Below are 27,506 nucleotides of genomic sequence, written 5' to 3' on the forward strand. Positions count from 1 at the left end.
AATTGACCAAACACAGAAATGCATGCAAGGAGCAAGGCCTGAATAATCAGTATCATCAATTTAAATCAGTTAAGGTGTTCTTCTTCTATTTCACTCTGCTGTGAAACACTGCATCCAGATGAAGAAAACACACCAAAGCAGTCTGGTGCTCTGGTTGTCTCGGTCCAGACCCACTCCAAGAGTTTCAATTCCTGGAAAGATCCAGAGAGCAAAAAAAGAGGGAGTCAGCCTGGACAAAATTAAATCCACTGTAATGCATCATCCAGCTAGGTTTTCATTCAGAGAGCACAAAAAATCTTCCTCTGTTTCTCTCAAACGCACATAAACTTAGATTTGATGATATTTCCCGTTAGAAGAAAAGTACAATATACACTCGTTATTGAGAGTGAGCGTCATAACTATCTGTAATATCTGTCAGCTGCGTCTCTCTCCTCTTGATCTTCTGTCATCTGACTGAAATGTTTGTGATGAAAAACGGCTTAGTGCCACGTGCATGTGTGTGGTAAACATGCTAATCTGCCATTCGACTCTTTAGAGATGATTTGCTCTGAAATATTACACAACAATAACCTTGGACACACACACACACAAACACATACACAAGGAGAGGCAGATTGGTTTATGAAATGTCAATTATATAATACTTCTTAATCTTCTTAGCTGAAAACACATTGATACCTGGCTGCGTTCAGGGATTACTTGAGGACCCTGCTCTTTATTCAACCTGTGTGTTTCAGCACAGTATGTTCCACACAATCAGCACTTTGATAATAATCTAGCATGACATGGAGAAATGTTAAGAGAAAATTCAGATCCACAGCACGGAACATGATTATTATTTGTAAAGGAGTGATTTGAGAGGATTCCTCTGAACATGCAGATGTTGACAAATCACAAGATTGTAAAGAAATAGCACATACTGGTGATAAAGGGCTATCATGTGAAAATCCAAATAGCCATAATTAGTTTGCAAATACAGTATGTTTTCATGTTTGTTATTATGTGGCCGCAGGGCAACACGGTCTGTTCAGTTTATTCCCCACAAACAGATCAGAGTACACTGGTGGATGTTTTTCTGCAGAGTCTTTATGTTCCTGCACTCGAGATCTTACCAATCTGAAAGGTGACACACCACAAGGGGGAATGACCATTAGATCCTGGTGTATGCTGGATGATTACAATTATTCATGGCGTTACTGTCAAAATACATATTTTGTTGATTTTTTTAAAATTAAAATAATAATTCATTATAAAATGAGGTGATCCGAAAACACGAATGTTCTGGAACTTAAAGCGTCTCACAGTTGTGACAGAGACAACAACTCTAATGAAGAGCTGTATCTTTTTTCAGTATTTTTCATTGATTTTTCTTGACCATTGAAAAAAAACATTATAAACTGATGTTTTTTTAAAAATCAGTTCTTCGTGGTTCAGAAGTTTTCACCAAATAAACCTGCCTCACAAAACGTCGTGCGGTCACACAGACGGTAGGTGTCGCTGTTCATCTTCCACGTTGGTTTGTCCTCCGTCATGAAAAAACAAAGAAGAAGAAGAAGCCTGAGCGAGCAGCCGCTGGATTCCTCGTGGGTTTGTTTACATTCGTCTTTGCACGTGAACCCAAGCCAACTTTCGCTACGTCAGAAACATACCACGCGTTATATGCGTGTTGTTTAATTGGTGGTAATTATCCAGATTATTCATAACCAGCGGAATATATAGTTTTCTGACGTTGTTAGCTTAGAGCAGCTAGCAAACCAGCGGAGCTAACAGGCTAACCAGACAGTTAGCAGCAGGTTGATGTGTTTGTGCTTCACTCTGAGGAGCAGAAATCACTTCTTTATTATTATCAAGTAAAAAACAAACTCAGACACAAGAGCAGCTAAGACCTGTTCCACACATTTAACCAGTGTAAACCAGTGTAAACACTCCTGTCTGGATGTGGCTGGTTTGTTGTGTTCGTCATTCTCTAATGTTCTCTTCATTCATAGATACTATTTACTCTTTGTTGTGCTGAAAGCTTGAGGTACTCTCTCTGTATATTGTAGTATTTCATATGTGTGCTTCTACTCTACTACATGTCAAATGGGAGTATTGTACTTTACTCTGCAAGTAACAGTAAATATAAAATATACTAATGAAATTGAAACCTGCGAAAAACCCTGATCCTGTCTAAGTATCTATAATAATAGTAATAAACTGGTAACACACTGCACAAAATGTAATGGGTTATTCACACTGATACATACTTTTGAAACTTCAAGTAAAGTTATGGTTAATACTTCTCATGTGAGGTAAAATGCTATTGCAGGATTCAGTAATGATCTAAGTTTTTACAGGAGAAGGTTTATAGTTCGATTAAATACATAGCTGCATGGTCATCCACATTCTCTCCACAGGGCTGCAGGAGTTGTGTCAGTCCATCGGTGCCCATGATGACCACAGAGCCAACGAGTCTGGACAGCCTGAGAGTGCTGTACCAGAGCGATGACTTCATTGTGGTCGACAAGCACTGGGACATCCGCATTGACAGCAAGATGTGGTACGAGAAACACACAGTGCAGGCTCAACTTCGGCACCGCTTCCCTCAGCTGGCAGACCCAAGCACCTACTATGGATTCAGGTCAGAGTCACACTACTGCCTCAATCACCCCTCGGACATTGTACTAATAGAGCATTATGGTCTCATCATCTTTCTTCTTTTCCTTCCAGGTTCTGTCATCAGTTGGATTTCTCCACCAGCGGGGCTCTTTGTGTTGCCCTCAATAAAGCTGCGGCCGGCCGCGCCTACCGCTGCTTCAAGGACCGCACTGTCACTAAAGCTTACCTCGCCCTGGTATGAACGAGAAGGACTGAAACACATGCATCTGTCCACTTAAACAGTTTATCTTCTCATTTATGTGTCTCTGTTTTAAGTTTAAATTAGTTCCACATTTTTACTATTTAGATTCGGGGCCGTGTGGAAGAACAGACACAAACTCTGGACTTCTCCATCGGCAAGAACTCCTCAGAGGGAAAAACACATATGATGTGTATTGAGGGAACAGAAGGTACATGCATTGGGACTGGTTAGCACTGTGTGTCTGTGTTTATTATTCCCCATGACAATTTTGAAAGATTTGGAAATGATTCATAGAATAGTGGCTAATTCAGGCTTCAAGTGACTAACTGCACAGCATGACTATTTATATATTTGTATGTATTTTTTCAGTTTTCCTGCTCATGCTCACTCTATCCTTCTCTTGTCAGGCTGTGAAAACCCCAAGCCTTGCCAAACAGGGCTGACAGTGTTGGAGTATGGGTTGTACGATGGAGATCCTGTGACCAAGGTGCTCCTGCAGCCGCTCACTGGTAACAGCAATCACTTACATAAATGATGAAATGATGAACATTACATTGAATGTAGATCAAATGGAGCTGAAAGATGACCAACCCATCACTGATTCATTCAGCATATTGTGTTGTCTGCCCTCTGAGAGTGATTGGTAAAAATAACCAGTGTATGATCTTTCTCTTTAAACCAGTAGATTCATATTTAGGACCAGTAATTTATCAATTCATCTTGAGATATCATCTTCATGAAATGCTCTTCTTCCCCGTTTGGCTCCGCTACACTACTTTGTTCCTCAGGCCGAACCCACCAGTTAAGGGTCCACTGCAGCGCAATTGGCCACCCCATCGTCGGTGACTTCACCTACAGCTCAGGAGCGGACGACGCCCCATACCGCATGATGCTGCACGCCCACTTCCTCCACATTCCCCTGGAACCTCAGCCCCTGCTCGTGTCTGCGGGAGACCCCTTTCTCCCCACGGTGGATCCCAAGTGGCTCCCGGAGCGCTCGTTGCGTACACTGACGGCCACTGTAGAGGCCCTGCTGGAGAGCAGGATGGAGCAAGACAGGAAGATTAAAGAGGAGAAGAAGGAGCATGCAAGAAAAGAGGAGGAGAGGAGAAAGAAACTTCGCAAGGAACAGAGGACTAAGGAGGAGAGCGAGGAGCAGAGGAGGCAGTGTCATGACTGGCTGAGTGAATGGGCGGGAGACTGATAACGAGTCTTTTGTATTGTTATTTATTTTAATTTATTTTTGCTTTTTACTTATGAAAGCCACGTTGAACATGTATGCTCCACCAGTGTTGCTTTGTAATGGCATATGTGGTTGTGGACCAGGACCTTAATTCCCTCACAAAGCAGTTATTAACAGTAGGTCAGAAAAATGACTTGTGTGAGCCTGTAAACTGCCGATAACAATTCAAACCACTGAGAGCTGCTACCATAACCTGTAGTTTCCAATTGGATCAGCTCCTCTGCATTAGTTGACAAACAAGTGCCTTGCTCAAGTTTACGTTTATAGTTTATAGTTTTCAATAAACCTATTCCTTGATTTATTTAGCAGGATCATTTAAATGTGCCAAAGGTAGGAGCCTCTGATTCACAGACATTGATATGAAAATCAGAGTAGAAGCTGTTATATGTTAAATGGGCTTTTAAGTGTCAGTTTCCAACCACATCTCTTGGTCTTTGTCATGTTTTATCGTTTTACAGCTTTTAAAAATACTGTTTAACATAAAGAAAACATTGTTGAGAGAACAGATTTCTCCAAACTGAGCATTAATAAAACTGTAATAAACAAAAATCTGCAAAAAGTTTTTTGTCATTGACATTTTAATAAACTATCTCTGACCAGAAATTAAAAAACTTGTCTATCTTTCCTGTCATTTAATAACAGGATCTGTGACGTCTCAATGTCATATCTGACTTTTCCAAGTAACATCAGGGGTTTGTGCAATCGACTGATGATAACGCATTGAACATGAAGCCAAATGTACAACTGTTACCTACTGTATTGCTCAACACAGAATAAAGTGGCAGCACCATGCAGATCAAATATAACACATGTAAACAGTTATTGTTGGAGATATCCATTCATCTGTCTATCTTTTCTCTTTCAGTAATTACTGCTCCATTATTGTTGTAATTATTATTCTAAAAACCTAATTTTTCACTTTGTGCTGGTCAGATCTAATCAATTCAAATGTGGGGATCACCTCTTCAGTGCTCTGTTTGTTTTCAGTTTTAATGTAGTTCTCTTGAATGCCAAGAGAACTACATTACCCATAATCCAACCAGTCAGTCAGACACTAGGAAGTGAGCGGAGCAGGAGTGAGACAGAAACAAGAGTCAGGGAAACACTTTGAAGGATTCAAACCAAACTAGGTGAAGATGTCTGCTGGGGTTTTCTCCTATGAGAGTTTGGTCCATGCTGTGTCTGGAGCTGTGGTGAGTTCACATCAACTTTCTCTGTGTTCGATCTAAGCCCTTTTTTTTTTAATCTGCCAAACCAAACTCCACTCAAAATACAGCGAATTCTCATGATTTCGAAAACGACGGCGCCGGATGCTGTGTCGCAATACAAGCGCTCACATCAGCCTTGTGTTCGGCATCAGCAGCTGTGACTCCTAATCTGCCTAACCTGCCGAATTGAACAGTGCCATATGGTGAAATGAGAAAACACGATATCTTCTGCTATAGAGACTCGAACCGATTTCAATTATGAGATTGTTTATATTTGGTGTTTGTACAAGTATTAGTGTTGCACAACTGACAGTTACCTGTTCCAGGGAAGCGTGACTGCAATGACAGTATTCTTCCCTCTTGATACTGCCAGACTACGGCTGCAAGGTGAGCACAATAACAGAAATACCCTTTTTCTATCTGTGCCATGTTACACTATTTATATTTGGTTCACGTTGTATTATTTTGTATTATCTTTAGTGTTATTGTGGCAAATTACCCCATAAAGGATTATTGTATTGTATCTTCAACTCCGTCTCTTTTTTTTTTAACAGAAATTAAAATAATCTGGCTAATGCTTTTTCTCAAAACAACTTGTTTTTGGTTTTTGTTCAGTGGATGAAAACAGAAAGGCCAGATCAACTCCAGCCATTTTGGCAGAAATTGTCAAAGAAGAAGGACTGTGAGTGGGAATAATCACATTTTTCACTAAATGTAAAACACATCACTTTTTTAAATACTACAAATGCCGACACAAAGGTTGAACATTTTCATGTCCAACAAATAACAGCTTGTTGAACCTTATGGTAACGTTTGGTCACGCTGTCTTTTAAAACCCCTTTCAGGCCTATAGTGGTTTGGTAGCGTGACTTCTTTTGAAATCATTTTGCACAACACCAGAAAACGCATCCTAAAGGGAGTTTAAGACGGAGTCTGAGATGTGTTCTTGTGTTTTCTAGTCTGGCTCCGTACAGAGGCTGGTTCCCCGTCATCTGCAGCCTGTGCTGCTCCAACTTTGTCTACTTCTACTGCTTCCATACCCTGAAGGCGAGCTGGCTGAGGGGAAAACAGTCAGCCCCCAGTACTGACTTAATCATAGGCATCACTGCAGGTGAGAAGGTCCTTACAGGTACAACTAGAAGGGCAATCGGAGAGCACATACCTCCGCCAGGGCTGTTTGGCCACTTTAATTCACCTGTTCATAGATATTATGAACAGGTGAATTAAACAGGAAAAACATGCAACATTAAACAAAGCGAAAAAGAAATTCCTGGATCCGCCTTCCATCAAGTTTCAAGACAGCAATGAAACCATAACCTCCTCAGCAGAGGTTCAAAAATAGTTTTAATAACTCAAGACATCAGATGAAATCCTAATAATCTATCTTGCAAATGTGATGGTGTAGAGAGATAAGGGCTAGCCTTCTTAATTGTGTCACCCACATTGCATTCTGTGTTTACTCAATATTACCAGATTTACAAATGTTTGCTTTGTTTCTGGTGTTTCAGGTATTATAAATGTTCTCGTCACCACACCCCTGTGGGTGGTCAACACCAGACTGAAGCTTCAGGGTTCCAAGTTTCGCAATGCAGACATCCGGACCACCAACTACTCCGGCATTTTGGGTAAATGGACATTGTCTATATGTTCTTAGAATTCATTTGCATTTATTCACCAAACACATGATGATGACCTAGTTTTACATCTTGTCCTTTCATTATTTCCTACTGTTTGTTTTTTTGCTTTTGCAGATGCGTTTGTGCAGATTGTCCGCCAGGAGGGCGTAGGAGCTTTGTGGAATGGGACCTTCCCATCCCTGCTGCTGGTGCTGAACCCTGCCATCCAGTTCATGATTTATGAGGGGCTGAAGAGGCATCTGAAGAGAGGAGCTCCCAGGGAGGTGAGAGAGAAACGGACAGAAACAGTAGAGAGGGGTAGGAGGACTGAGGCATCTGAAGGAAAGAGAAGTGTGTTGGAATCAGAGAAGTGGGCTGGAAGAAGAAATGGTGGCCAAGAAAGTCCAGATGCAGGGAGGAGGAGGAAATATGAACTGAAAAATTACAGTTTAATGCTTTTATCACTCATCCCATATCTATAGATGATTTAACTTAAGTGCACAAATACTGAAAATAAATATTTTGGGGAGTGATACTAAATGTTTGTAACATGAATCTGCAAAGATAACTGCACAGTAACAAGAGTGAATTTAAAATAAATGTACTGTAAATATCAACATAAAATATGAATGATATATGTTAAGTCCTAAATATGTTTAATACATACAGATATTCTCATATTCATCATCAACTTCGTTTAGGAGTGGAATCAGATTACTTCACCTCAAGTGAAGCAAATTTGGGCATTTTCGGACTCTCATCCACTGTTTCTTCAGCTGATGGACTCACTAAACATGTCAACCTATAATAATAATAATAATAATACCAATAATACAGTTAATATTTAAGAGATGTTTGTAAAACTGCACATATACACCTCTAGAAAAGTAGAGAAAGGTTACTTCAGGTCATCCTATTATCTGGATGAGTAGACGCTCGATATGTGTCGACATGGTGATTCTCACATGACTTTCTGTTTGGATTAAACAGAGGTGAGAGGGAACGTAGACGCAAATGTAACGAGTCGTTTACATTTTGACATTTTCATTGGCTACAGCAGCATTTGATGATAAATACATTAGGTGAGGACAATCTGATGAAAGCAGTGAAGGAGCAGAGACTGTTTCTTTGTCGTTTTCCCAGGTGGTCTGAGCTCTGTTCTCTTTCAGGATGTAACGAGTTTTCTTTTTCCCTCCAAAGCTGTCGTCCATTGAAGTCTTCATCATTGGCGCTGTGGCCAAAGCTGTGGCCACCACTGTTACATACCCACTGCAGACTATACAGTCCATCCTCAGGGTAGGTTCTTTGTGTGTTATATGTGTGCGTCTGTGTGCATGTTACAGACTGTTTATAAAGATGGACGACATGAATGATCCCGAACTTTGTTATTTCACGTAGTTCCTATCACACTGATGTTTGGTCAAGTGTTTATTTTTGGAAGTTTGTTTTTACTTATCTGATTATATGAAAATAGGGCGAAATGATGAGTGACGGCCGAGGATGACTTACGATTAGTCAAGCCTGTGTATCGGCTCCATCCAAATGTTCCTGGCTCCAAATACACAAGATGGCAGTGATCATGTCCAGAGATATTTTGGCTTCATGTTTTGGATAGCAGGAGGATGTGGAGATGCTTTGTCCATTTTTATATACAGATTTTTAGCTTTACAGTTTTTCATATTTTCTCCATTTACCACAGTTTGGACAATACCAGTCAACAGACGAGTCAAAAATCCTGTCCAGTCTCAGGTCTATCAAGTGTCTCCTGGTCAATAGAGTCAGGTTGGTACACACACACACACACACACAAACAAACACACACATGCAGATTACATATTTATGTTTGTACATTTTATTTAGTCTCATGTCAATTACCTCTCCTTATTTGACCTGTATACTGTTCATTATGCAATGTTGAACACACCTAGCTGTTCCAAAGCAAGGAATTTAATATCAGATGTAGAAAAGCACTTGGTTAAATGTCTCAAACCTGCTTTTCACATATTCAGACAAGAACTGTTTGGTTTCAGATAATCTGGCTGAGAATGAACAAACTAAACTATTAATGAGCTGGGTGTGTCTCTCAAATCAGGCTTCACATTGCACTAACTAACCTATTTTTTTTCGACATTATTTGAGAGTAGCTCAGTTCTAGAAAACACATGGCGGAGAACTTGCCCTCACGGCCTTCTGACAATGTGCTGTGACACTGATTCTCTGCTGCAGGAAGTACGGAACGTTGGGTCTGTTTAAAGGCCTGGAGGCAAAGCTGCTGCAGACTGTGCTGACCGCTGCCCTCATGTTCCTTCTGTACGAGAAGATTACCTACTGTACCTTCAGCGTCATGGGACTGAGCCACAGCAACTACAAGAGGCGCTAGCAAGACGCTTCACAACCGCTAACACTTGACTGCATTAAAGCACTGACTAACTGCATGAATCACTGCTTATGATGGTGAGGTCAAGGAAATCTGTCACATGACACTGGAAAACATATTATTTTATCATAGTCATTATCAGATAATCTGTCCACCGTGTAGATGTGGCTGTTAAATGTGTGTATGGTGCAGTGCTGGTTCATAGATCCAATATTTTAATGTATTTTCCTGGGATCTGGATCTTTTCTCCTATAAATCTGCTCAAGTTTTACTAAATCTGTCAAATGTTCAGCTGTTTTCGACTTTAACAGCAAAACAAGATCATCTGCAAAGACACTGACTTTATTTCCCTTGTCTGAGAGTTTGGGTCCTACTGAACTGGCCTGTGGTCATTTAGGGACCAATTCATTTCCACTGATACTGAAGCCATGTCTCACTCCACAGTTTACTGTATTGTACATTCTTTAGTTGTCTGGGTGCATGTTGTGCAGACAGGGGTTTTATTTTTGAGTTTTTTTATTCATGTCAGTTCAGATTGTGAGTGAGTGTGTGAACCTCTTTATATACAGTCTGTGGTGTGAACACAGTCTGAGGTAAGATCAATGTTAATCTGGAAAATAAAGGGTTTGTTTTTGGTAAATGTTTTTCTCCTTGCAGTTACAGCCCCTTGAGAGTGGAGGGTGCTGCAGCCTCGTCAGGACACATTCTTCCAGAGTCATTATTTTATTGCTCTATTCTGGCAACATTAGACTTATCTGATATGAACCCATCGGAAATGAAGCTCAAACAACAAGGTTTGGACTCCGCTGGGAGCGTGTGTCTGCGGGAAGACGTGCTCCAGAAAACCTCTGGTTCTGTGCAGATATTGTGGAATCGAGTATTGTCTGGACTGTTGCTACAGAAGTCCTGTTGTTTGCACCTGTGGCCAAACGTTTGACCAGTCGTCTTAAATCTGCACAAAATCAAGAACAATCAAATGTTGTCTAGGCTCGATGCTGACACTCAGTATTAAAGGGGCTCCGGTTTTTCTATTTGAGACTTTCATTAATATGACATCCATTCCGTAATTAGTCCGACTGACCAGATGCAGACTGTGGATGTAGACGTGCCATCAGACGACTGTTTCCTTTTTCTGTAAAAGATTTTTTTTTTTAAAACAGACCTTTCATGTCATGGTGATCAAAGGGAAAATTAAACAAACAGAACAGAACTATCCATTAAAGAGCAAAAAGCAACACATGTGTAATTGTATTGTTTGAATGTAATTTACTAGAAAGGGTGATCATCTATATATATAGATATATACATATATATACACCTTCTCTTTACTTTCAGGCCTGTTAGAAGTTCATATTTCTCTCAGTACAGTGAGCACCGGTCCTCCCTGTGCTACACACGTGGACCACGCAGACACAGACTCACAGCAGCCGGACAGGTCTAAACACAGGAGCCGGGTCCATCCACATGATTTACACCTCTGACATCGACGTGAGCTGCGTGACGCGGCGGCAGCGGCAGCCTTTCAGAATTACGTAAGAATCGCAGCGGCCGCGTCTCTCTCCGCAATAACAAACAGTCCGAGGTCGATCTGCGCCTTTTCTTTTTCCCTCCCCACCGACATGGCTCCCACACCCGCGAAGGAGACGGAGAAGCACTGCGTGCTGTGCTGCCAAGAGGTCGACATCTTCGCCCTGGGGAAGTGCGACCACCCGGTGTGTTACCGCTGCTCCACCAAGATGCGGGCGCTGTGCGAGCAGAAGTACTGCGCCGTCTGCCGGGAGGAGCTCGACAAGGTGGGTGTCGCTCCGCCACTGTGGCCCGGGGACGGAGCCCCGGCTCGTGCTACGTAGGCCGCAGACTGCCCTGGTTTTGATTAAAGAGGGAAAAACAGCAGAATTCGAAGGGTCCAGTCTCAGTTGGGTTAAATACAAATGGAAACCACTGATGATTTATGTGTTTTTGAAAACAGCGGCGTCTGCTACTAACTGATTTCTCGCTGGTTAGCTTAGCTTAGCTAGCTAGCACTGGTATTTCCATCAATGTGGGCTAGCTAGCGAGCTCCACGTAAAGTCCAGGGGAGTTTTCAATGAAGTAAACCCACGTGAGAAGTTGACCGTGTGTTACTTTGATCGCTTGTCTTTAATGTGTCAATGAATTAACTCCTGTGTCGATGTCAGCTGTCAACTCCCACGTTAGCCGCGGTTCATGCTGCCTCTCGGCCTCTGCACGTAAGAAACCTGTGACTGTGTCAGCTGGCCTTTACTTCCGGGACTCGGACATGTGTCATTCAGAGTCGGATAAGTGGACTTTAGCTCGTGCCCAGTTCAGGTGGACAGTGTCACATAACGTGGCCAAACTGTGCCACTCCCTCCTGTGATCAACTTCACAGAATCGAAACTGAGAGCTGTGTATAGAGAAAGAGTGTGTGTGTGTATGTGTGTGAGTGTCTCTCTTTCCCCTCTGGGCTTTACACAGTGAAAGCATTCCCACAATTCCACTGGGTTCTCTACACGTTACATAATGCTGGGGTGAGATAGCAGTGGTACACGAGGAGGGTCTCAACTTTCCCGTTACGAAACCTGTCTCAGGATATAAGTTATTGTTTCAACCGTGCACCGCGGCCTCTGTTTTAACCACTGCTTCCACAGTTTGATGTTCAGCCTTTCTCGTGTTCTTCCTGACTGTCATGTTGCTCTCAGGTGGTGTTTGTGAAAAAACTGCAGGCCTTCTCGTCTCTGCCCTACCACCAGTTTCCGTGTGAGAAGACGCACGACATCTACTTTGGGGACGAGAGGATCTATGCTCAGTTCAGGTGCTGTTCTGCCCCATTGTTTTCAGACTTAATTCTTCAGAGGGGCTGTATGTGAGAAGACATATGTCAGACTTCATTGGCTCTCAAAAGCACCTTTTTTTTCATCTGGAGCATGCAGGAGTCTGATTGATAAATCTTGGTGGAAAGATATTCAATGACGCACAGAAACAGAGCGACTAAAAGTAGCAGCGTGAATCGGGAAATGCCTCCAGCATTGTCTCCTCATGATACTATTTCATGATGTGCTCTATTTTCTATTACCTCTCCTCCTGTTTCCATATTACAACAGCTACTACTTGTATTTTTACCAAATCTTGCATTCAGCAAGTATTCATGTTTTTGTTTGCCTCACAGACAGCCTGTGTCTATACATACTCTGAAATTATAATTGACACTATTTTTGTTTGACTTTTCTTGCTCTCGTATATAACTGGCTTTTTTGAGTTCTTTCACCATTTTACCAGAAACTTTGGAATAGGTTTGGATTAGCTGCTTATCACAAGTCGTGTGTTTTCTCAGGCATCTGCTGTTGTCAGAGTGTGTCCGCTGTCCAGAGCCCAAGGTCTTTGCCAGGTTTGAGGAGCTAGAGCAGCACATGAGGAAGCAGCATGAGCTCTTCTGCTGCAAGCTCTGCACAAAGCACCTGAAGGTTAGTCTTTACAGTGCCAAGATGTGTATAAATACTAGTTATTCGAACTCATTAGAACTGTTAAGGGCCATTTTACATCCATATATCACTCATCAGATATTTAAAAGTATATATTTTTAGAGTATTGTGAATATTGCAGTTCCTAGGCCAGGTGAACCTAGATGTGTTTTCTCATTAAAGAAAAAAAAAGAGCTGTCAGACCCTTATTCCTAAAATTCTCCCACCAGATCTTCTCCCATGAACGGAAGTGGTACAACCGTAAGGAACTGGCACGTCATAGAGCACATGGAGACCCAGACGACACCAGTCACCGAGGACACCCGCTCTGCAAGTTCTGCGATGACCGATACCTCGATAATGACGAGCTGCTGAAACACTTGCGCAGGGACCACTACTTCTGCCACTTCTGCGATGCAGACGGTTCTCAGGAATACTACAGGTGTGTATTGCTGTTTTACAAACCCGTTTGGTCATGAATCATCAACTGACAGGCAGAATGGTGAAAGCCTGTTTATTTATAATTTAACTTTTCACCGCCGACAGTGATTACCAGTACTTGAGCGAGCACTTCAGAGTAAGTCACTATCTGTGTGAGGAAGGTCGCTGTGCCTCAGAACAGTTCACCCATGCATTCCGCACTGAGATCGACTACAAGGCCCACAAGGCTGCAGCACACAGCAAGAACCGGGCAGAGGCTCGACAGAACCGCCACATCGACCTGCAGTTCAACTACGCCCCGAGGCAGCAGAGGAGAAATGAAGGTTGGTGAGGATTGAGGTGTTTTTTGTTTGGAGACTTTACACTAATCACAGTACCTCACATTTCAATGGGATTATTGTTAATACAACTGTATTATGGAGGCAATGAATGTGAAATAAAAGGAGGGTGCATATATCCTCAGGTGTGATGACAGGAGAGGACTATGAGGAGATGCGTCACAATCGAGGAGGGAGAGGAAGGCCTCATGGGGGAGGGGGACAGAAGAGCTGGAGATATTCCCGGTGAGTCTAAATGATCAGTTCTGTGTCTAATACACAAGCATCAGGTGCCATAGTCTAAAAAAGATCATGGAAAATATTTAATGTTCACACAACATCGTCTCTTTCATACACTTGCTCACATTCTATCTGTGTGTGTTTTGTATTTGCCTCTGTGCAGCACTTGTCATTCACTGAAGGCTTCACTGTATTGTATGACTGTAATCTTCCACATTTTACTTGCTGTTGGAAGTGGTTTCTTGCCCATTTTCAGTCCTTGTGCATATGTGTCATGCTCGTTGCTGCAAATGACTGTAAATGTGTGTTTGTCCGTGCAGAGAGGAAGAGGACAGGCAGATGGAAGCTGCTATGAGGGCCTCCATGGCGATGCGTCGACAGGAGGAGAGAGGGCAGGTGCAGGAGAGGAGCACTCCCAAACACTGCAGAGAAGAGAGGACGGAGAGGACGGAGAGGACAGAGAGGATGGAGAGGATGGAGAGGACGGAGAGGACAGAGAGAATGGAGAGAATGGAGAGAACAGAACTAGAAGAGCCCAGACACAGGAACGGACCCATCAAACCAACAATCAAACCTCCAGGTGACAAAAGTTAAACATACACAGTCAGATCTAAAGATCTGGGACCACTTTACTGACTTAGCTAATGTTTAAGTGCTTGTCCTAGTTTTTGTGTGTTCATGTCGTCAAAGTTAGTGATTCTGACACTTTTAATGTTTCCACTTTGACAGTCAGAACAATGAAGAGCAGTAATCCAGGAGAAGAGGATGACTTTCCAGTTTTGGGAGCCACAGCTGCAGCAGCAGCAGCCATGTAATGTTTAATACACAGTACAAAAAAAAAGTCAACTTACTTTAGTGAGCTGAAAAATTCAATATCTCTTGTTGTGTGTCTCCCTCCAGTGTAAAGCCTGCTCCTGTAGCAGTTCCAGCAGCCCCTGCAGCTTTGAAGGAAGATGATTTTCCGAGCCTGTCAGCTGTTGCTGTGACATCCCTCATGACCCCGGCTTACTCTGCACCACCTAAGAAGAATTCCTCTTTCCAAGAGGAGGATTTTCCTGCTCTTGTGTCCAAAGTGCGCCCCCTCAAACCCACAGCAGGCACCAAGTCTGCTTGGTCCAGCAAGACTGCTGCAGCTAAACCCGTCATTCATCTTCCACCTTCCACCAGACACACCCCTCCCCTCCCATCTGCTTCCTCTGGCCCTCAGCTCCTCTCCTCCTCAGCTTCATTGTCTTCACGGAGGAAAAAGAAAGTAGGGGAGATTGGGAAGGCAGCACCTCCTCTTTCCTCAGATGATGAGAGCGGAGGATTGACGCAGCAGGAGTTCCGCTCAGTGCCCACCATGTTGGATATCTCCTCTCTGCTCACCGTTAAAGGAGGCAACAGCAACAGCAGCAGCAACAGCAACAGCAAACCCTCCACCGTGACCTCCAGCACTTCAAACCTGACCCCCAACACTGATGTCTCTACCTCCAAAGCCAGCAAGAAGAAAAAACAGCAGAAGAACACAGCTGCTCCCTCCTCGTCTGTATCTTCAACCGTGACGACACCTGTAAATACAATCTCTGTGGAAACGGCTGCACAGAAGGAGAACGTCCCTGAGAAAAACTGTAACAAACTGCTTTCTAGCTCTGTGACAGCGGCACTGATGAGCGGATTGACAAATGGCCACGCTGAGAAATCACCACCCATTAGTAAGGAGACAACTGCAGTAACCCCTCCTCCCTGCACAGACCCTCCTCTTCAACAAGAGGAAGAGTTTCCTGCTCTCATGACAAAGAAGCCTCCTCCAGGTACAGCACAACCTGCTTTTATCTTCAATATTCTATTGTTATCTTTTGTTTAAAAAATCAGTTATAGGTCAGGGCATAGTGGGTATTACATTCAATTTCTAATCACAGATAATCTAACATCAGCTACTTGTAAAGATGCTGTGAATGAACAATGCTGTTCACACATATTTTGCTGCCTGTCAGAGTCCATTCAGGTTTGCATACGTATGAGTTGTCTTGTGAGCCAAATTTAAAATGCAGTGAAAACCAGGTCCGCGTAAGGAGCGCACCCATTGACTTATTCACTAGGAGTTGATCAAAGTTGGAGCTCACTCAGTGTTTTACCTGTCAGGCTTCAAGTCCTCCTTCCCGATGAAGGCCTCAGCTCCTGCCTCATCCTCCACAATGCCCCCACCTCCACCTGGTCTGGGACTCTCAGGTCCTAAGCCTCCACCAGGCTTCACTGGGATCCCCCTCAACAGCAATGTGGTAGAGCCTGCTCCTTCTGCAGTCAACCTGTAAGTGTTTGTGTTTAACAAATCTAGATTTTGGTGATAAAACCATTGACCCTGTTCCCTGCTCTGTTACAAAATGTGTTTTACTTGTGTATTTTGTCCCTCCAGGCCGCCCAAGGTGTCAAGCAGCGGTTACCTAGTGCCCGAAGACTTCCACCAGAGAAATCTGGAGCTCATCCAGTCCATTAGGATGTACCTCCACAACGACGAGTCAAAGTTCAACCAGTTTAAAAACTACTCTGCACAGTTCAGACAAGTAAGAGAAGTCTTTAAGATGTTGAACTCTCATCTATTAATCACAAACGTATCTCCTGGAACTGTGTATTTTTAAATTGAACATCAATAATTATGTCAACGAATGAACTCTAGAGTTTAGAACAGAAACCTTCCAAAAAAAGTCAAACCTTGGTTTGAAAGCTTGAAACTCTCTTTATTCGCAGGGTGTGGTATCAGCAGCTCAGTATCACTGCAGCTGTAAGGACCTGCTCGGAGACGACTTTAACCGCATCTTCAATGAGCTGCTGGTGCTCCTGCCGGACACTGGCAAGCAGCAGGAGCTGCTGACTGCCCACGCAGACTGCAAGGCCTTGGAGAAACAGTCTGGAGGAGGAAAGAAAAACAAGAACAAGAAGAACGCCTGGCAGACGCCAACCAGTGTGGCCAACGTAGCAGCTGAGCTGGAATGTCAGGTGTGCCCCACTTGCAGACAGGTGCTGGCCCGCAAAGACTTCAACTCCCACAAGACCCTGCACATCAGGGACAGTGAGGAATTTCCTTCCTTGCAGTCGATTAGCCGCATCATTAGCTAGCCCCTCCTCTGCTCCGTTTGCCATCATGGGGTATATGTTCAGTGGCTCCTGTTGCCATGTCAAAGCCCTGCAGAAGCCAGTATGTAAAACAGCCGCCTGTTTCCTGTGTGAGCGTGTCTCGGAGGAGCTCGGGGTCTATATCTCATGAATTAAAGAAGGTTTATGGCGTTTTAACTTTATGATGAGGGTATTTATCAGTTTGCGTGAATGGTTTCACTGGGTCGCTCCAGCTCAGCTTTTTACTTCAGCTCACATCCTTTGAGGACGTCTCCGGCTGCCACTGGCTTTGTCTGACCACAACCATCATTTTATTAAATGAAAGACAAGCTAAGGCTTTACTTGAAGAATGTTCGGCTTCATAATACAAAATTGTATTGAGTTACATTTTGTACCATGTGCTTTTTACACAGACGACAAAAGCAACTGATGTTTTCGTAACATCAGAGTTGATGGCTCTGTATAGATTTGTTCAAATAACAAAATAAACACATCTTCAGTTCAACATTTTAGCTCCAGATTTATTTAACTTTAGCTGTTTAGTTGCTTTCAATTGTTGGCTGGTTCATTGAGAGGAAAGTGTTTGAGTGACTAGGTTGTCCCCTGTCAGAGATGTGAAAGGGTGAGTGGCAGGAAGAAAGATTAATTGGAACAAATTTTGGTATACGGTTTAATTTTTTTATTATTTTGTGTACAATTTTAATTTATTCTGTTTATGTCACTCACCAGTGGATCTGGTTTATTTAGTTGACTGATGGACTGATCAATCAGAGAAGTAGTATTGCACAAATTTTCAAATGGAAACTAAAAATCCTAAACAATGAACATGTGTCCTTGCCTGTTTTCCACATTTTTTAAATAGTGTATATTTACTTTACGAGGATACGATGATGACATGAAGCTCAGTTTCCAAGATATAATAATGAGACATTTTGTCCTGAGACTGATGGACACTGCTGCCTAATGTTTTATGGACAAAATCAACAGATTGATTAGGAGAAATTGCAGTTAAATAATCAGTTTCACTAGTTCTATGCTTAATGATCTATGTACCATCCTTTTTTTCCTAATCAGCTGTTTGTAGTGCAGCAGTGTGTATTATCATAAATTCCTATTATGCATGGAGAAAGCAAAACAAGCTGAAGTGAACTGCAGACATACTCTATCATTTTTAAAAAGGGAACATTTGTTTACATTAAAAGACATTTCATCAACAATTTTTCTGATCTTCACTTCATTCCTTAAATACCAGAAATAAATCTACAACTGATAATCCCTTAACATTTTTACAGCGATTATCCCGAGTCAAAGTTTCCTAAACGTTCCAGACGTCACACATGAAACTCAGGGACAGAAACAGGCAGTCCAAAACATGTTCTCTTTTTTATTTAGAGTGACGGTCAGACTGCAGTCCAGAGACATTCAGGTAATAGACAGTGACACACATCTCTGTACACAGCATTTTTACACTGAAGAGGTCAAACACCTTCAGAACAGGAAGAAACAACCCAGAAGAAACATGTTAAAGGGGGAGCACACAAAATCAGTGTTCACTTGTTGGTCGATGGAGTTAAATTTTTTTTATTATCAGTGTTATACGGGGGGAGATATTTTAACATCAACAAACTGTATTATACTGGAGTCCCCACAGTTGATGGCACTGGCTTTACTACATATCATAACCTTTTTGTCTCAGTAGAACAAAACGTCACACAAAGCTTTGATTTCGGTGCTGACGGTCAAACAAAGTATTTCCAACAAAGAGTGCATTCTAGTTAATAAATAATTACTATTATTTTTTTTTTCATTAGTACAGGACAAACCAATTCTTGGACATCATCACACACAGGTTCCATTTACTTCAATAACATACTGTATTTTACAATCGACCAATAACCACAGTAGTGTACATGGGCCAGAGCACAAAACACATATGCTTGTATTATTTTTATCTACCACACAGACTGAAAAGACTGAAGCACTGAGAACAATAATACAACCTGACCTGACGGTGCCCAAACAACCCGACAGTACCCCAATAATACCTCCATCAGTACCCCAGTCACACCCAACCATTTAACTGGTTACTTGCAGCCCAACATGACCCAGGAGTTAAAGGACCACACTTGTGGTTTTTCATATTTCAGCATGCTTGTATATAATTTAAAGAGTTTAAATGGATTTCCTTTTCTTCAGGGTGGAAAATAAACTGTATCACACTAATTTAGCTTTAAATTTTAATGTAAATCCCAGACAGGAATCAGCCACTAATGATGCAAACCACTACATTGAGGTAATTTAAGAGTTTAAATGCATTAAATGATTAAAGATGTGTGTGCAGGGGCCCTGACTTTACAACTGACCCAACACAGACACATGAGATCTGAGAATCCGCTTGTGAAGAACAGTGCATTATCACGCGGAGAAAACGTAAAGAGCCACAAGTGTAGACCTTTGACTGCACAATATACATTTAACAGTATCCCACCACCACACACGAGTACCTGAAAGTATTTGGAAATCTAAAACCACGACCTGTAAAATTCCAGCGCCCAGTGTTGCACTATTTCCCGAACCAAAATCTTAAAGTGAAATATCCCTCAGTTCAAGTTGATTACTCGCTGAACTACCCAGTCACAGATAGTCAGGTGAAATAAAATGCAAAAAAAAACCATGCTCACATGTCTTTGTCCTAAAAAGTACTTTCAAGTGATTAAACTAGCAAAGTATAGAACAGACAGGGCTTTATCTCCATTTACCTACAGAACAACTCTTTACTTTTATGACCAAACTCTAAACCTCTAATTAGAAGGAATTACTTTAAACACTGTCTCCCGTTGTGTCTATGAGCTTTCATAACAGAAAATTAAGCAACCTGCAGCTCAAGCTCCTGGATTCTGGTGTCAGATTTGAGATTTTAAAGTTCACATCAGGAGACGTTTTTTTTCCCCCTGGAGCCTCTAAATAAAATGTACACACTCGTGCATGTATTTATGCAATTAACAAGATCATGGGCTTGAGGTAACATCACTAAAAAGGAAGTTGTTTGGGCACAATTCTGACGATAATCAGCGATTAATACAACACAAGAGGGAATCCTATCAGCTGTGTCATTGGCCGGCGAATCTCACTTTGCAAAACACTTTGGAGTCAACTTAAGAATGACATAGTATTCAATATATAATGAGTCCTATACAACAATTCCATGCATTATAATCGTGATTACTTTGAAAACTCAGGAGAGCCTCAGCGATCCCACTGCTGCAGAGCCTACTCAGGGCAGCAGGGGGCGCCGCCTACATGGGATCAGATAGAAGAACAGGCAAGATATTCTACAGGTCAATAATATCACTTTAACATCAAGTTTCATATTTGGCTCTTTTCATTCAAAAAGAAACATAGAAAAACTCATTTCTTTTCATTTCATAGCTTGAGATAGTTGGACTGTGACACTGATAGAATATATTCGGCAGAAAGAGGATTTTTATTAAGTGGAAATTATCGAATGCTCCAACGGATTCATGATTTCCTCCTCTGCACCAAAACTCTGACAAACACGCTCAAGAAAATAACTTTTAAGCGCCACAAAGTTCACTTGACTGCACTCGTTCACACAAACACGCAGACCAACGCGTCTCTCTCGTGCACGCTAACGCACGTGCACTTACACACTTGTACGTGGACGTCCTCACACACACACACACACACACACACACTGATAATACATATTCACTGATGGCGAGTGTATGTGAACCACGACACAAGAGACACTGCTACACACCGACATAGTTGGCATGATTACTATCAACATCATTAGTGACCCAACTCCATCCCCTGTCACCATGGCAACAAATTTACCCCCCACTCTCCCGCAATGGCAGGGTTGCAGGATCAATGAATTAGCCGTAAAACTTTTTTTTTTTTTTTTGCTTTTGCCTGAGACTGTACTGATCCAACAACCTGACCCCCCCCCCACCCCGCGCAGAATAAAAGCTCATCTGTTGCCCCCCAAGCCCCCCCCCCCCCCCCCCCCCCCAGCCCCTTTGCACTGTGATCACGTAAAATCCCATGGACATTAACAACAAAGTAGTAACGTGGTAATCGAAGGACGGCAATAAGAACACAGGGCAGTTTGGCAGCTTCTAAAACGTAAACATAAACACACCTGACTTGAATCTCCTCACTTGCCCCAATTGAACGTACGACACTCAACACAGGGCACTGTCTCAAATACTGTAACACACAGACGTTGGCACCATGGATGGATTCTGAGATAACACAGAAAAAGGCCTCCCCCCCTCCTGCACAGGAGCAGGACCCCACAGGGAAAGTCGTGGTCGTCTTGCATCTCTCTATCGTCATCTTTAGCCTCTTTTGGTTTTTTCGCGTCTCTTTATTTTTCCCGTTGCGGCCATTTTATGTCTATTTGTCATCATCTTGCACTGAATCTTTTCAGGTTCACCTCGTTCACTAGTTCATCCGTGCCTGAGACAGAAATATTACTGAAAAGTGACATCCTCGATGAAGCTCACTCTCACCCTTGAGCGCATGAAGCTATCGAGAAATAGTTTGCATTGTGATGTTGGTTTCCTGTAGAACAATGGACTCCAAAATACCAAGGAAGACAAAAACGTACTGAGAAGATGGCGTAACAATATATAAATCATAAATCTTTGCAGATGAATCTGTTTGACGTCCAACAAACTTCACCGGGGAAGCTCAACAATTTAGATCAACAATTTCCCACTTGCCTGAGATTTGAGTACAATTCAAAGACATGTCAGTAATTTGAGACAGTGCCTGAACCTAATCTGGCGGTAACTAGCCTACCTACGCTACAGTACATACCTACCTACATAAGAATGTGAGATATTGCACTTGGTCACAAAACATTGTCTTCATTGTTTTTTGTTTTTCTTTTACAGCATGTGAAAATCTACTAAATTAAGTCACTGTCTGAGACGCACAGTACAGTATGGCACTTAGTTGATGTCTAAGTTTGGAAACATGCAGATTCAATACACATGATCACGTTTCACTGCAGCAGGGAACGAGGGAGGAACGGCCAGAGCACGCTGAAGCTAAAGAAACATTCCCCGTAACGGCTTCAATGAATGAAAGGAGGAAGATGAATGAAGGTGCCACATGTGAGTGCCCTCTGCGCTATATTTAGTAACCTAACACTGCTTTGTGGTGGAGTCGCTCAATTGTTAATGCCTTCATCTGTTTTTCTTTTGCCAAAATAGGGTTTGAATACTGCAAAGTGGCCTCCTGTTCTATATCTCCACTTCTTGGTTTTTCTTTATTTTTTCATTTCTTTTCACCTGCTCTGATCCGAGGACGCTGCGTTCAACACAACCGCAGGTCCGGAAAAGTGCAGAGGAAGCTGGAATGTTGAGGAAGGAGCGTGAACAAGACGAGGAGATGGAGAAGCGGAGGCCACTTTTAACAGTTACTGAAAAATCAGATCAACACATAAACAACTGCACGTGTAACATCACAGGAAGCGACTTTTCTTTAACTTTTCATCCCTTTCCTCCGAGCTTCCTCTTCCACCATCGGGTCTGTCAGCTCTAGTAAATGGGAACCTGGTATGTGGGTGCTGCGTTGTTCTCAGTGAAAGGTGGGCTCTGGTAGGTCTCTGTGGTCTCAGTGGTTCCGCCTACTGGTGAGTTGGAGGGGTACGGCTGGGTGGGTGCGCCGCCATCCATGTGCTCCGTGGTGAACAGGGTCATGTCTGTACCCAGCAGATACTTCTGGACCGCACGCACCGTTAGACCCGCCTACAGGGGGCAGCAGGGTGGAGACAGAGAGGGGCAGAGTTAAGAAAAAGCTGCTCTCGTTACTGCACTACTCACATTAATTCAATGAAATAACACAACAGCCCCTGGTGGAAACAGCTAGCTTCACTCTGTTTAACTCGTAGGCCTTTTGTAAACAAAGGCTCTAACTCTGGGTCAGGAAAGTGAAGCCAATGCGGACGTGCCTGGGACCTAAGTTCTCTCTAATCACCAGCAGAGGGTGACTTAGTTAGGCTAATTGTTTTTATTTTATGATTTGTGTCCGTCCAAATCCATCCCTTCAACACAAAGATGTTGATATAATCTTAAAGTAGATGCAGTGCACAAGAGCAACTGTGGTTCAGCAGATGCGTAACCAGTTTCAACTTAAATTGATTCAGTTGTGGATGACTGGTCACAGTTTGGGTCATGGATGGATCAGACAGGGGCCTGACTGATGGAGGAGGAGGAGGAGGAGGAGGAGGTGGAGGAGGAGGAGGAGGAGGAGCAGGAGGAGCAGGAGGAGGAGGAGGCCTTAATCCTGAGCCTTTGTTTGAAGTTATGTTAATTTTTCTCTTTGAAAAGTCAAACAGCTCAGTAAAAAAAGGAATGTCCAACTCCTGATCCCAGAGTTTAGATTAGATTAGTTTAGTTTACTGACTTCCTTGAACGTAGATCTTGTAGTTTAACTTTAAGCTAATTTAGTAGTAACTCATTTTTTCCGACTAAGGCTCAGTATCTGACCTTGTACCTCGTATAACTCAGTAGACTGAAACTTAATTTTATATCCACAAAGGTCTGTGTGACCATTCATTGCATGTGTTGGTATTGTTGCATATGTGTGTGTTTGTGTAGTTGCATGTCCTCACCCAGGTGATTATGGAGAAGAAAGAGAAAGCGATCGCTGCCCGAGCTGCGTCCGCCCCCTGGTTGAGTGGCAGCTCATCAGCCGTGGTTCGAGACCACTGATTGGCCAGGAAACAGAAACTTACAAAGTACAGGAAGGTCCAGAAACCTGTCAGAACACGACATCATGTTACAAGAGAAATTAAGATGATTACGTATAGTATTTCGTGTCGTAGCCACCTGAAGCTGCTCGTTGTTCCCTTTTTCTATATTAAAAATAGTCTTTTATGTCTGACATCTGCCCGTTTACAGGTTTCATCTCTCTTGTTCTCGTGCATGAAAGCATCATCTGGAACAAAGAAGTGAGTGTGCTTCGTGTTTTGGGGAAATCCCTTTGAATCCAGCCTTTGAAACTGATCAAGCATTTAAAAGGAGACTATTTATGGCTTATGTGTTTCTAAAGTTGACCCACTGAGAGTATAATCATCGTGAAACATTTCCACGGGACTGACAACGCTGCTCTCTGCTGTCAACTGTGTTTTGCATGTGTCTTTAGATCCGAGTGCACGTGGTCAGCTCCTCACCTGAGAAGCCAATCTCAAGCATGATGGCCTTCTTCCTGTCTTTGACAGAGCTGATGGAGGAGAACTTGTAGTCGAGGAGGAAGAAGAAGGAGCATGCCAGCAGGCCCACGAGGCCCATGAACACGCCGTAGTTACAGGCGTCTGCGTTCTTGTTGAAGATGCAGTGGAGACGCTCACTGCCCATGTTGACATAGCCCTCGTTCACGATGGAGGCGAAGACCACCAGGGAAAATATCTGAAGATGGAAAGAAGAGAGGAACGTTAACTTAGAACTCTCTCTCCTTTTATTTCTGTCTCTTTAACAGGCACAAAAACACGGTGGCAGGCTCACTGGGAACAAGACTGAGGCAGCGCTGAGAGAGAGAGAGAGAGAGAGAGAGAGAGAGAGAGAGAGAGAGAGAGAGAGGAAAGAGAGAGAGAGAGAGAGAGCGTGCGTGGCTTAGACCAGAAGCATTAACCTAATTTCTTCTCTCTCTCTCTCTCTCTCTCTCTCTCTCTCTCTCTGACTGACTGAAGAGGTGGATGCTTCACTTCCCCTTAAGAATCACATCATCCCAAGGCTGTGTGTGTGTGTGTGTGTGTGTGTGTGTGTGTGTGTGTGTGTGTGTGTGTGTGTGCCGAGTGAGGAAACATGATAAAGGTTGCTATGGCTTGTGTTCTACCACTTTTCCTCATTAGCAAATTCCATTCTTATCAATAACAACCCTATAGCTGCATGTGATCTCTCTGGTTTCTCCTCTGTCGTCCTCTCACTCCCTCTGCTCTGGACTCACACACTGACTATGATCAGCTGACTAACACTCCATGGCAGAATAGGGCCATGTGACACACACACACACACACACACACACACACACGGAACACACTTGGGGGTTTGGGTCATATGATGGTGGAGGTTCACACACACACAATGGGATAATGTCAGGTCCACATTTTAAACTAATCACATGTGTGGATATAATCTGAGCAGACACAAACTGGTGCTTTTGATGAATCAGGCTGATGAAGCTCCGAAACGGAAGGAGAATGGCAGGATTTTAAAACACGAGAGCATGTGGGGAGTGCTTCGAGGGAAAGTCAACTACTGACTGTTTTCTCTGTCATTTATTTTTTAACTCTGTTGGTTGGTTGGTAGGTTTGTAAGCAAGATTACGCAACAATTACTGCACGGATTACCAGGAAACTTGGATGTCAGGGTAAAATAAGAGTCAGGGAAGGATCCAGGAATTTGTTTTCGCTTTTTTTGTCATTACCAGATACAGCACTTTTTTTTTTACGTTTTCATTGATTTCGCAAGTAATAAATGATGGAATCAGACCCATTTAAGGAACTCATATCCAAACGTGTAGTGCGTATTATTTATTCAATTTGAGCAATCTGGTGCAGTTGGACTGAAATTAAGTGACGATCTTACACAAGTACAGTTTTTATCATTCTTATCGGTTATTAATAGATAACGTGGTAACCATTACTCTACTGTTTCACACAACCATTGTACAATGATTTGCACTTTTTTGTCTTAGTTCCTTTTATTTTATTTCACTTGCGTTCCCTCCACCTTCTTTATTCACTTTATAATTAGACTCTCTGTGTAGGATGATGTGAAAATGAAAAGAAAAGCAGATTTGGCAACATGATAAGAATATAAGAGGTTGAAGTGAAAATATCTCTAGTGGATTTTATTTAAAGGTTCAGTTTTTTCTAGTGTGTTTCATCTAAAACTGTTGTTTCTTCACTCTAGAATGGCCCTTTATATTTAAATACTTTATATTAACATCAGGAGCGGGTCCTCTCTACGCAGGCCGCCATGTTTTTCTCCACTATGACTGGACAAACTAAACACCTTTTGAGTTTATGACAACTGAGGCTACCACAGGTTCTCTGTCATGTTTGGAAGCGGAGGGTGAGGTGAGGAGTCTTCAGCTGCAACATGCAACTTCACCACTAGATGTCACTAAATGCTACACACGGAACCTTTAAAGCCTTTACTTCTGACCCTTATAACCACCAGACTAATGATAAAAAGCTCCATGGCTCAGCTACAACATGGTTCATATGCACTGATGCAGCAGTGTTGACACTGTGGTGAGGGCTCAGTGATTAGTCACCCTCACCTGCTACAAAGCCCGGATCATGATGAACAAATAAAACCCAACCACAGACGCTCATGATGAGGATGAGGTGACTTCTCCTCTGTGTGTGTGTGTTTCATTTCAGACATCTGTGCTGGAGAGGAACATCTTCTCCGTGTCACCCAAAGGTGACGCGCTACATCAAACGTCAGGGCACGACGCGTCTCCGCGCGGCCCCTGCATGCGTGCGTAATGGTGTCCGCGGACCAATCACAGGTGAGGTGACGGACGACGACCGTTTCAGGGTAAATCGGCAAAAATCATATGAGCTGATAATGTGATTGAGATTAAAAACCGTGTGTGTGTGTGTGTGTGGCCAATAACGCAAATGTGTTTTACATGCAGAAATAAAATAATGATTATCAGCAGCAGCGGGGACGAGCAGGCTGCTGAATATGAATTTCTCTTTTTCAATCCATCCCGGGTCCGTTCTGCTGCACATCTGCGCGTCTTCAGGATAAATGTGTTAAAGCAAAAGCGTGTAGGTGAAGATGGAGTCAATGCTAATAAACATCTGTAGGGAAACCAGTGTCATGGTGTCAGATACCCGCCAGGCCTGCTGGGTTACACCCTGTACCGATCCATAAATACTCTGCATCAATTCCTGGGTTTCATTCCATTTTACGCACGGTGCTTATTCACCGCGCCAGGGTTTGCGGGGTCTTGTGTTTGCAGTGAGAACACGTCACGAGTCTGGCACCGCAACGACAACACAGAGGACCCCCCCCCCCTTCCACACGCACACAGACGCGCACAAACACATAAACAGCAGCACCACAATAAATAAATATATATATATATAAAAAAAACGCGCTCCTACCCATGACAGCACTCTGAGGATGGTCTGCGGCTGTTTGGCGAAGGCGATCGGGTCGATGGTGGACCCGGTCCGGCCCGCTCCGAACGATCCCACTCCGTCCATCTTCTGTGGCTCTCTCTCGGTGCGCTCCTGGCGGCTCCACGCTCCCGGCTCCACGGCTCCGCGGCAGGCTGCTGCTGTAGGGACGGGTCCTGCATGCGCGCACCCAGAGGCGCGCGGGCACGGCGGCGGTCGCGGTGAGTAGAGAGGGGGGGGGGGGGGTTGCTCGTGCCCGCGCTGTACAGATTGACTGTATGTTTATTTTACAGCCACAATGTGTAACTGCATGGAACTCAAGATATAAAATATAAAACCATCAGTTAATTGAGTATTTTACTTTAATTTACTGCTTACTTCCCTTTTTCTACTCATACGGATGTGGGCCACTTCCTGAAAAGATGGGTCACTTCTGGCCTTTCTTGTGGCCCAAACAAAATGGATGTGAACCTAAGGTTGCCCAGTTGTCAAATAGT

General features: G+C 43.1%; 4 protein-coding genes across 7 annotated transcripts; 3 read left to right on the plus strand and 1 right to left on the minus strand.

The window, feature by feature from the left end:
• The first annotated feature begins 1,493 nt into the window (after positions 1 to 1,493).
• On the plus strand, positions 1,494 to 4,693 carry rpusd1 (RNA pseudouridine synthase domain containing 1). Of its 4 annotated transcripts, none has more exons than XM_069525613.1 (6): positions 1,494 to 1,583; positions 2,397 to 2,620; positions 2,710 to 2,833; positions 2,945 to 3,047; positions 3,247 to 3,348; positions 3,628 to 4,693. In XM_069525613.1, the coding sequence occupies exons 2-6, from the start codon at positions 2,430 to 2,432 to the stop codon at positions 4,041 to 4,043; spliced, it is 936 nt and encodes a 311-aa protein (XP_069381714.1). In that variant the 5' UTR covers positions 1,494 to 1,583; positions 2,397 to 2,429; the 3' UTR covers positions 4,044 to 4,693. The 4 variants fall into 4 exon arrangements, with proteins under 4 accessions (XP_069381714.1, XP_019962083.2, XP_019962082.2 ...); XM_020106524.2 differs by having other exon boundaries at positions 1,500 to 1,587; XM_020106523.2 differs by having other exon boundaries at positions 1,541 to 1,680.
• A 418-nt stretch (positions 4,694 to 5,111) lies between these two features.
• Positions 5,112 to 10,426, plus strand: slc25a17 (solute carrier family 25 member 17). The gene is made up of 9 exons (XM_020106541.2): positions 5,112 to 5,275; positions 5,617 to 5,677; positions 5,906 to 5,972; positions 6,250 to 6,401; positions 6,799 to 6,915; positions 7,042 to 7,190; positions 8,107 to 8,202; positions 8,606 to 8,688; positions 9,133 to 10,426. The coding sequence occupies exons 1-9, from the start codon at positions 5,219 to 5,221 to the stop codon at positions 9,284 to 9,286; spliced, it is 936 nt and encodes a 311-aa protein (XP_019962100.2). The 5' UTR covers positions 5,112 to 5,218; the 3' UTR covers positions 9,287 to 10,426.
• A 250-nt stretch (positions 10,427 to 10,676) lies between these two features.
• Positions 10,677 to 17,657, plus strand: znf598 (zinc finger protein 598). The gene is made up of 12 exons (XM_020106538.2): positions 10,677 to 11,076; positions 11,983 to 12,095; positions 12,615 to 12,744; positions 12,972 to 13,183; positions 13,288 to 13,505; positions 13,646 to 13,745; positions 14,060 to 14,319; positions 14,469 to 14,550; positions 14,640 to 15,532; positions 15,864 to 16,029; positions 16,135 to 16,282; positions 16,467 to 17,657. The coding sequence occupies exons 1-12, from the start codon at positions 10,903 to 10,905 to the stop codon at positions 16,833 to 16,835; spliced, it is 2,865 nt and encodes a 954-aa protein (XP_019962097.2). The 5' UTR covers positions 10,677 to 10,902; the 3' UTR covers positions 16,836 to 17,657.
• Positions 17,658 to 18,624: 967 nt separating this feature from the next.
• syngr3a (synaptogyrin 3a) lies at positions 18,625 to 27,214 on the minus strand. The gene is made up of 4 exons (XM_020107666.2): positions 26,995 to 27,214; positions 24,043 to 24,277; positions 23,482 to 23,627; positions 18,625 to 22,615 (listed from the first exon to the last, which is right to left on the minus strand). Exons 1-4 carry the CDS (start codon positions 27,094 to 27,096, stop codon positions 22,406 to 22,408), a joined length of 693 nt encoding a protein of 230 aa, XP_019963225.1. The 5' UTR covers positions 27,097 to 27,214; the 3' UTR covers positions 18,625 to 22,405.
• Between the last annotated feature and the right edge of the window lie 292 nt (positions 27,215 to 27,506).

Source organism: Paralichthys olivaceus, chromosome 5, assembly GCF_024713975.1.
Source record: "Paralichthys olivaceus isolate ysfri-2021 chromosome 5, ASM2471397v2, whole genome shotgun sequence".
Lineage (NCBI taxonomy): Eukaryota > Metazoa > Chordata > Actinopteri > Pleuronectiformes > Paralichthyidae > Paralichthys > Paralichthys olivaceus.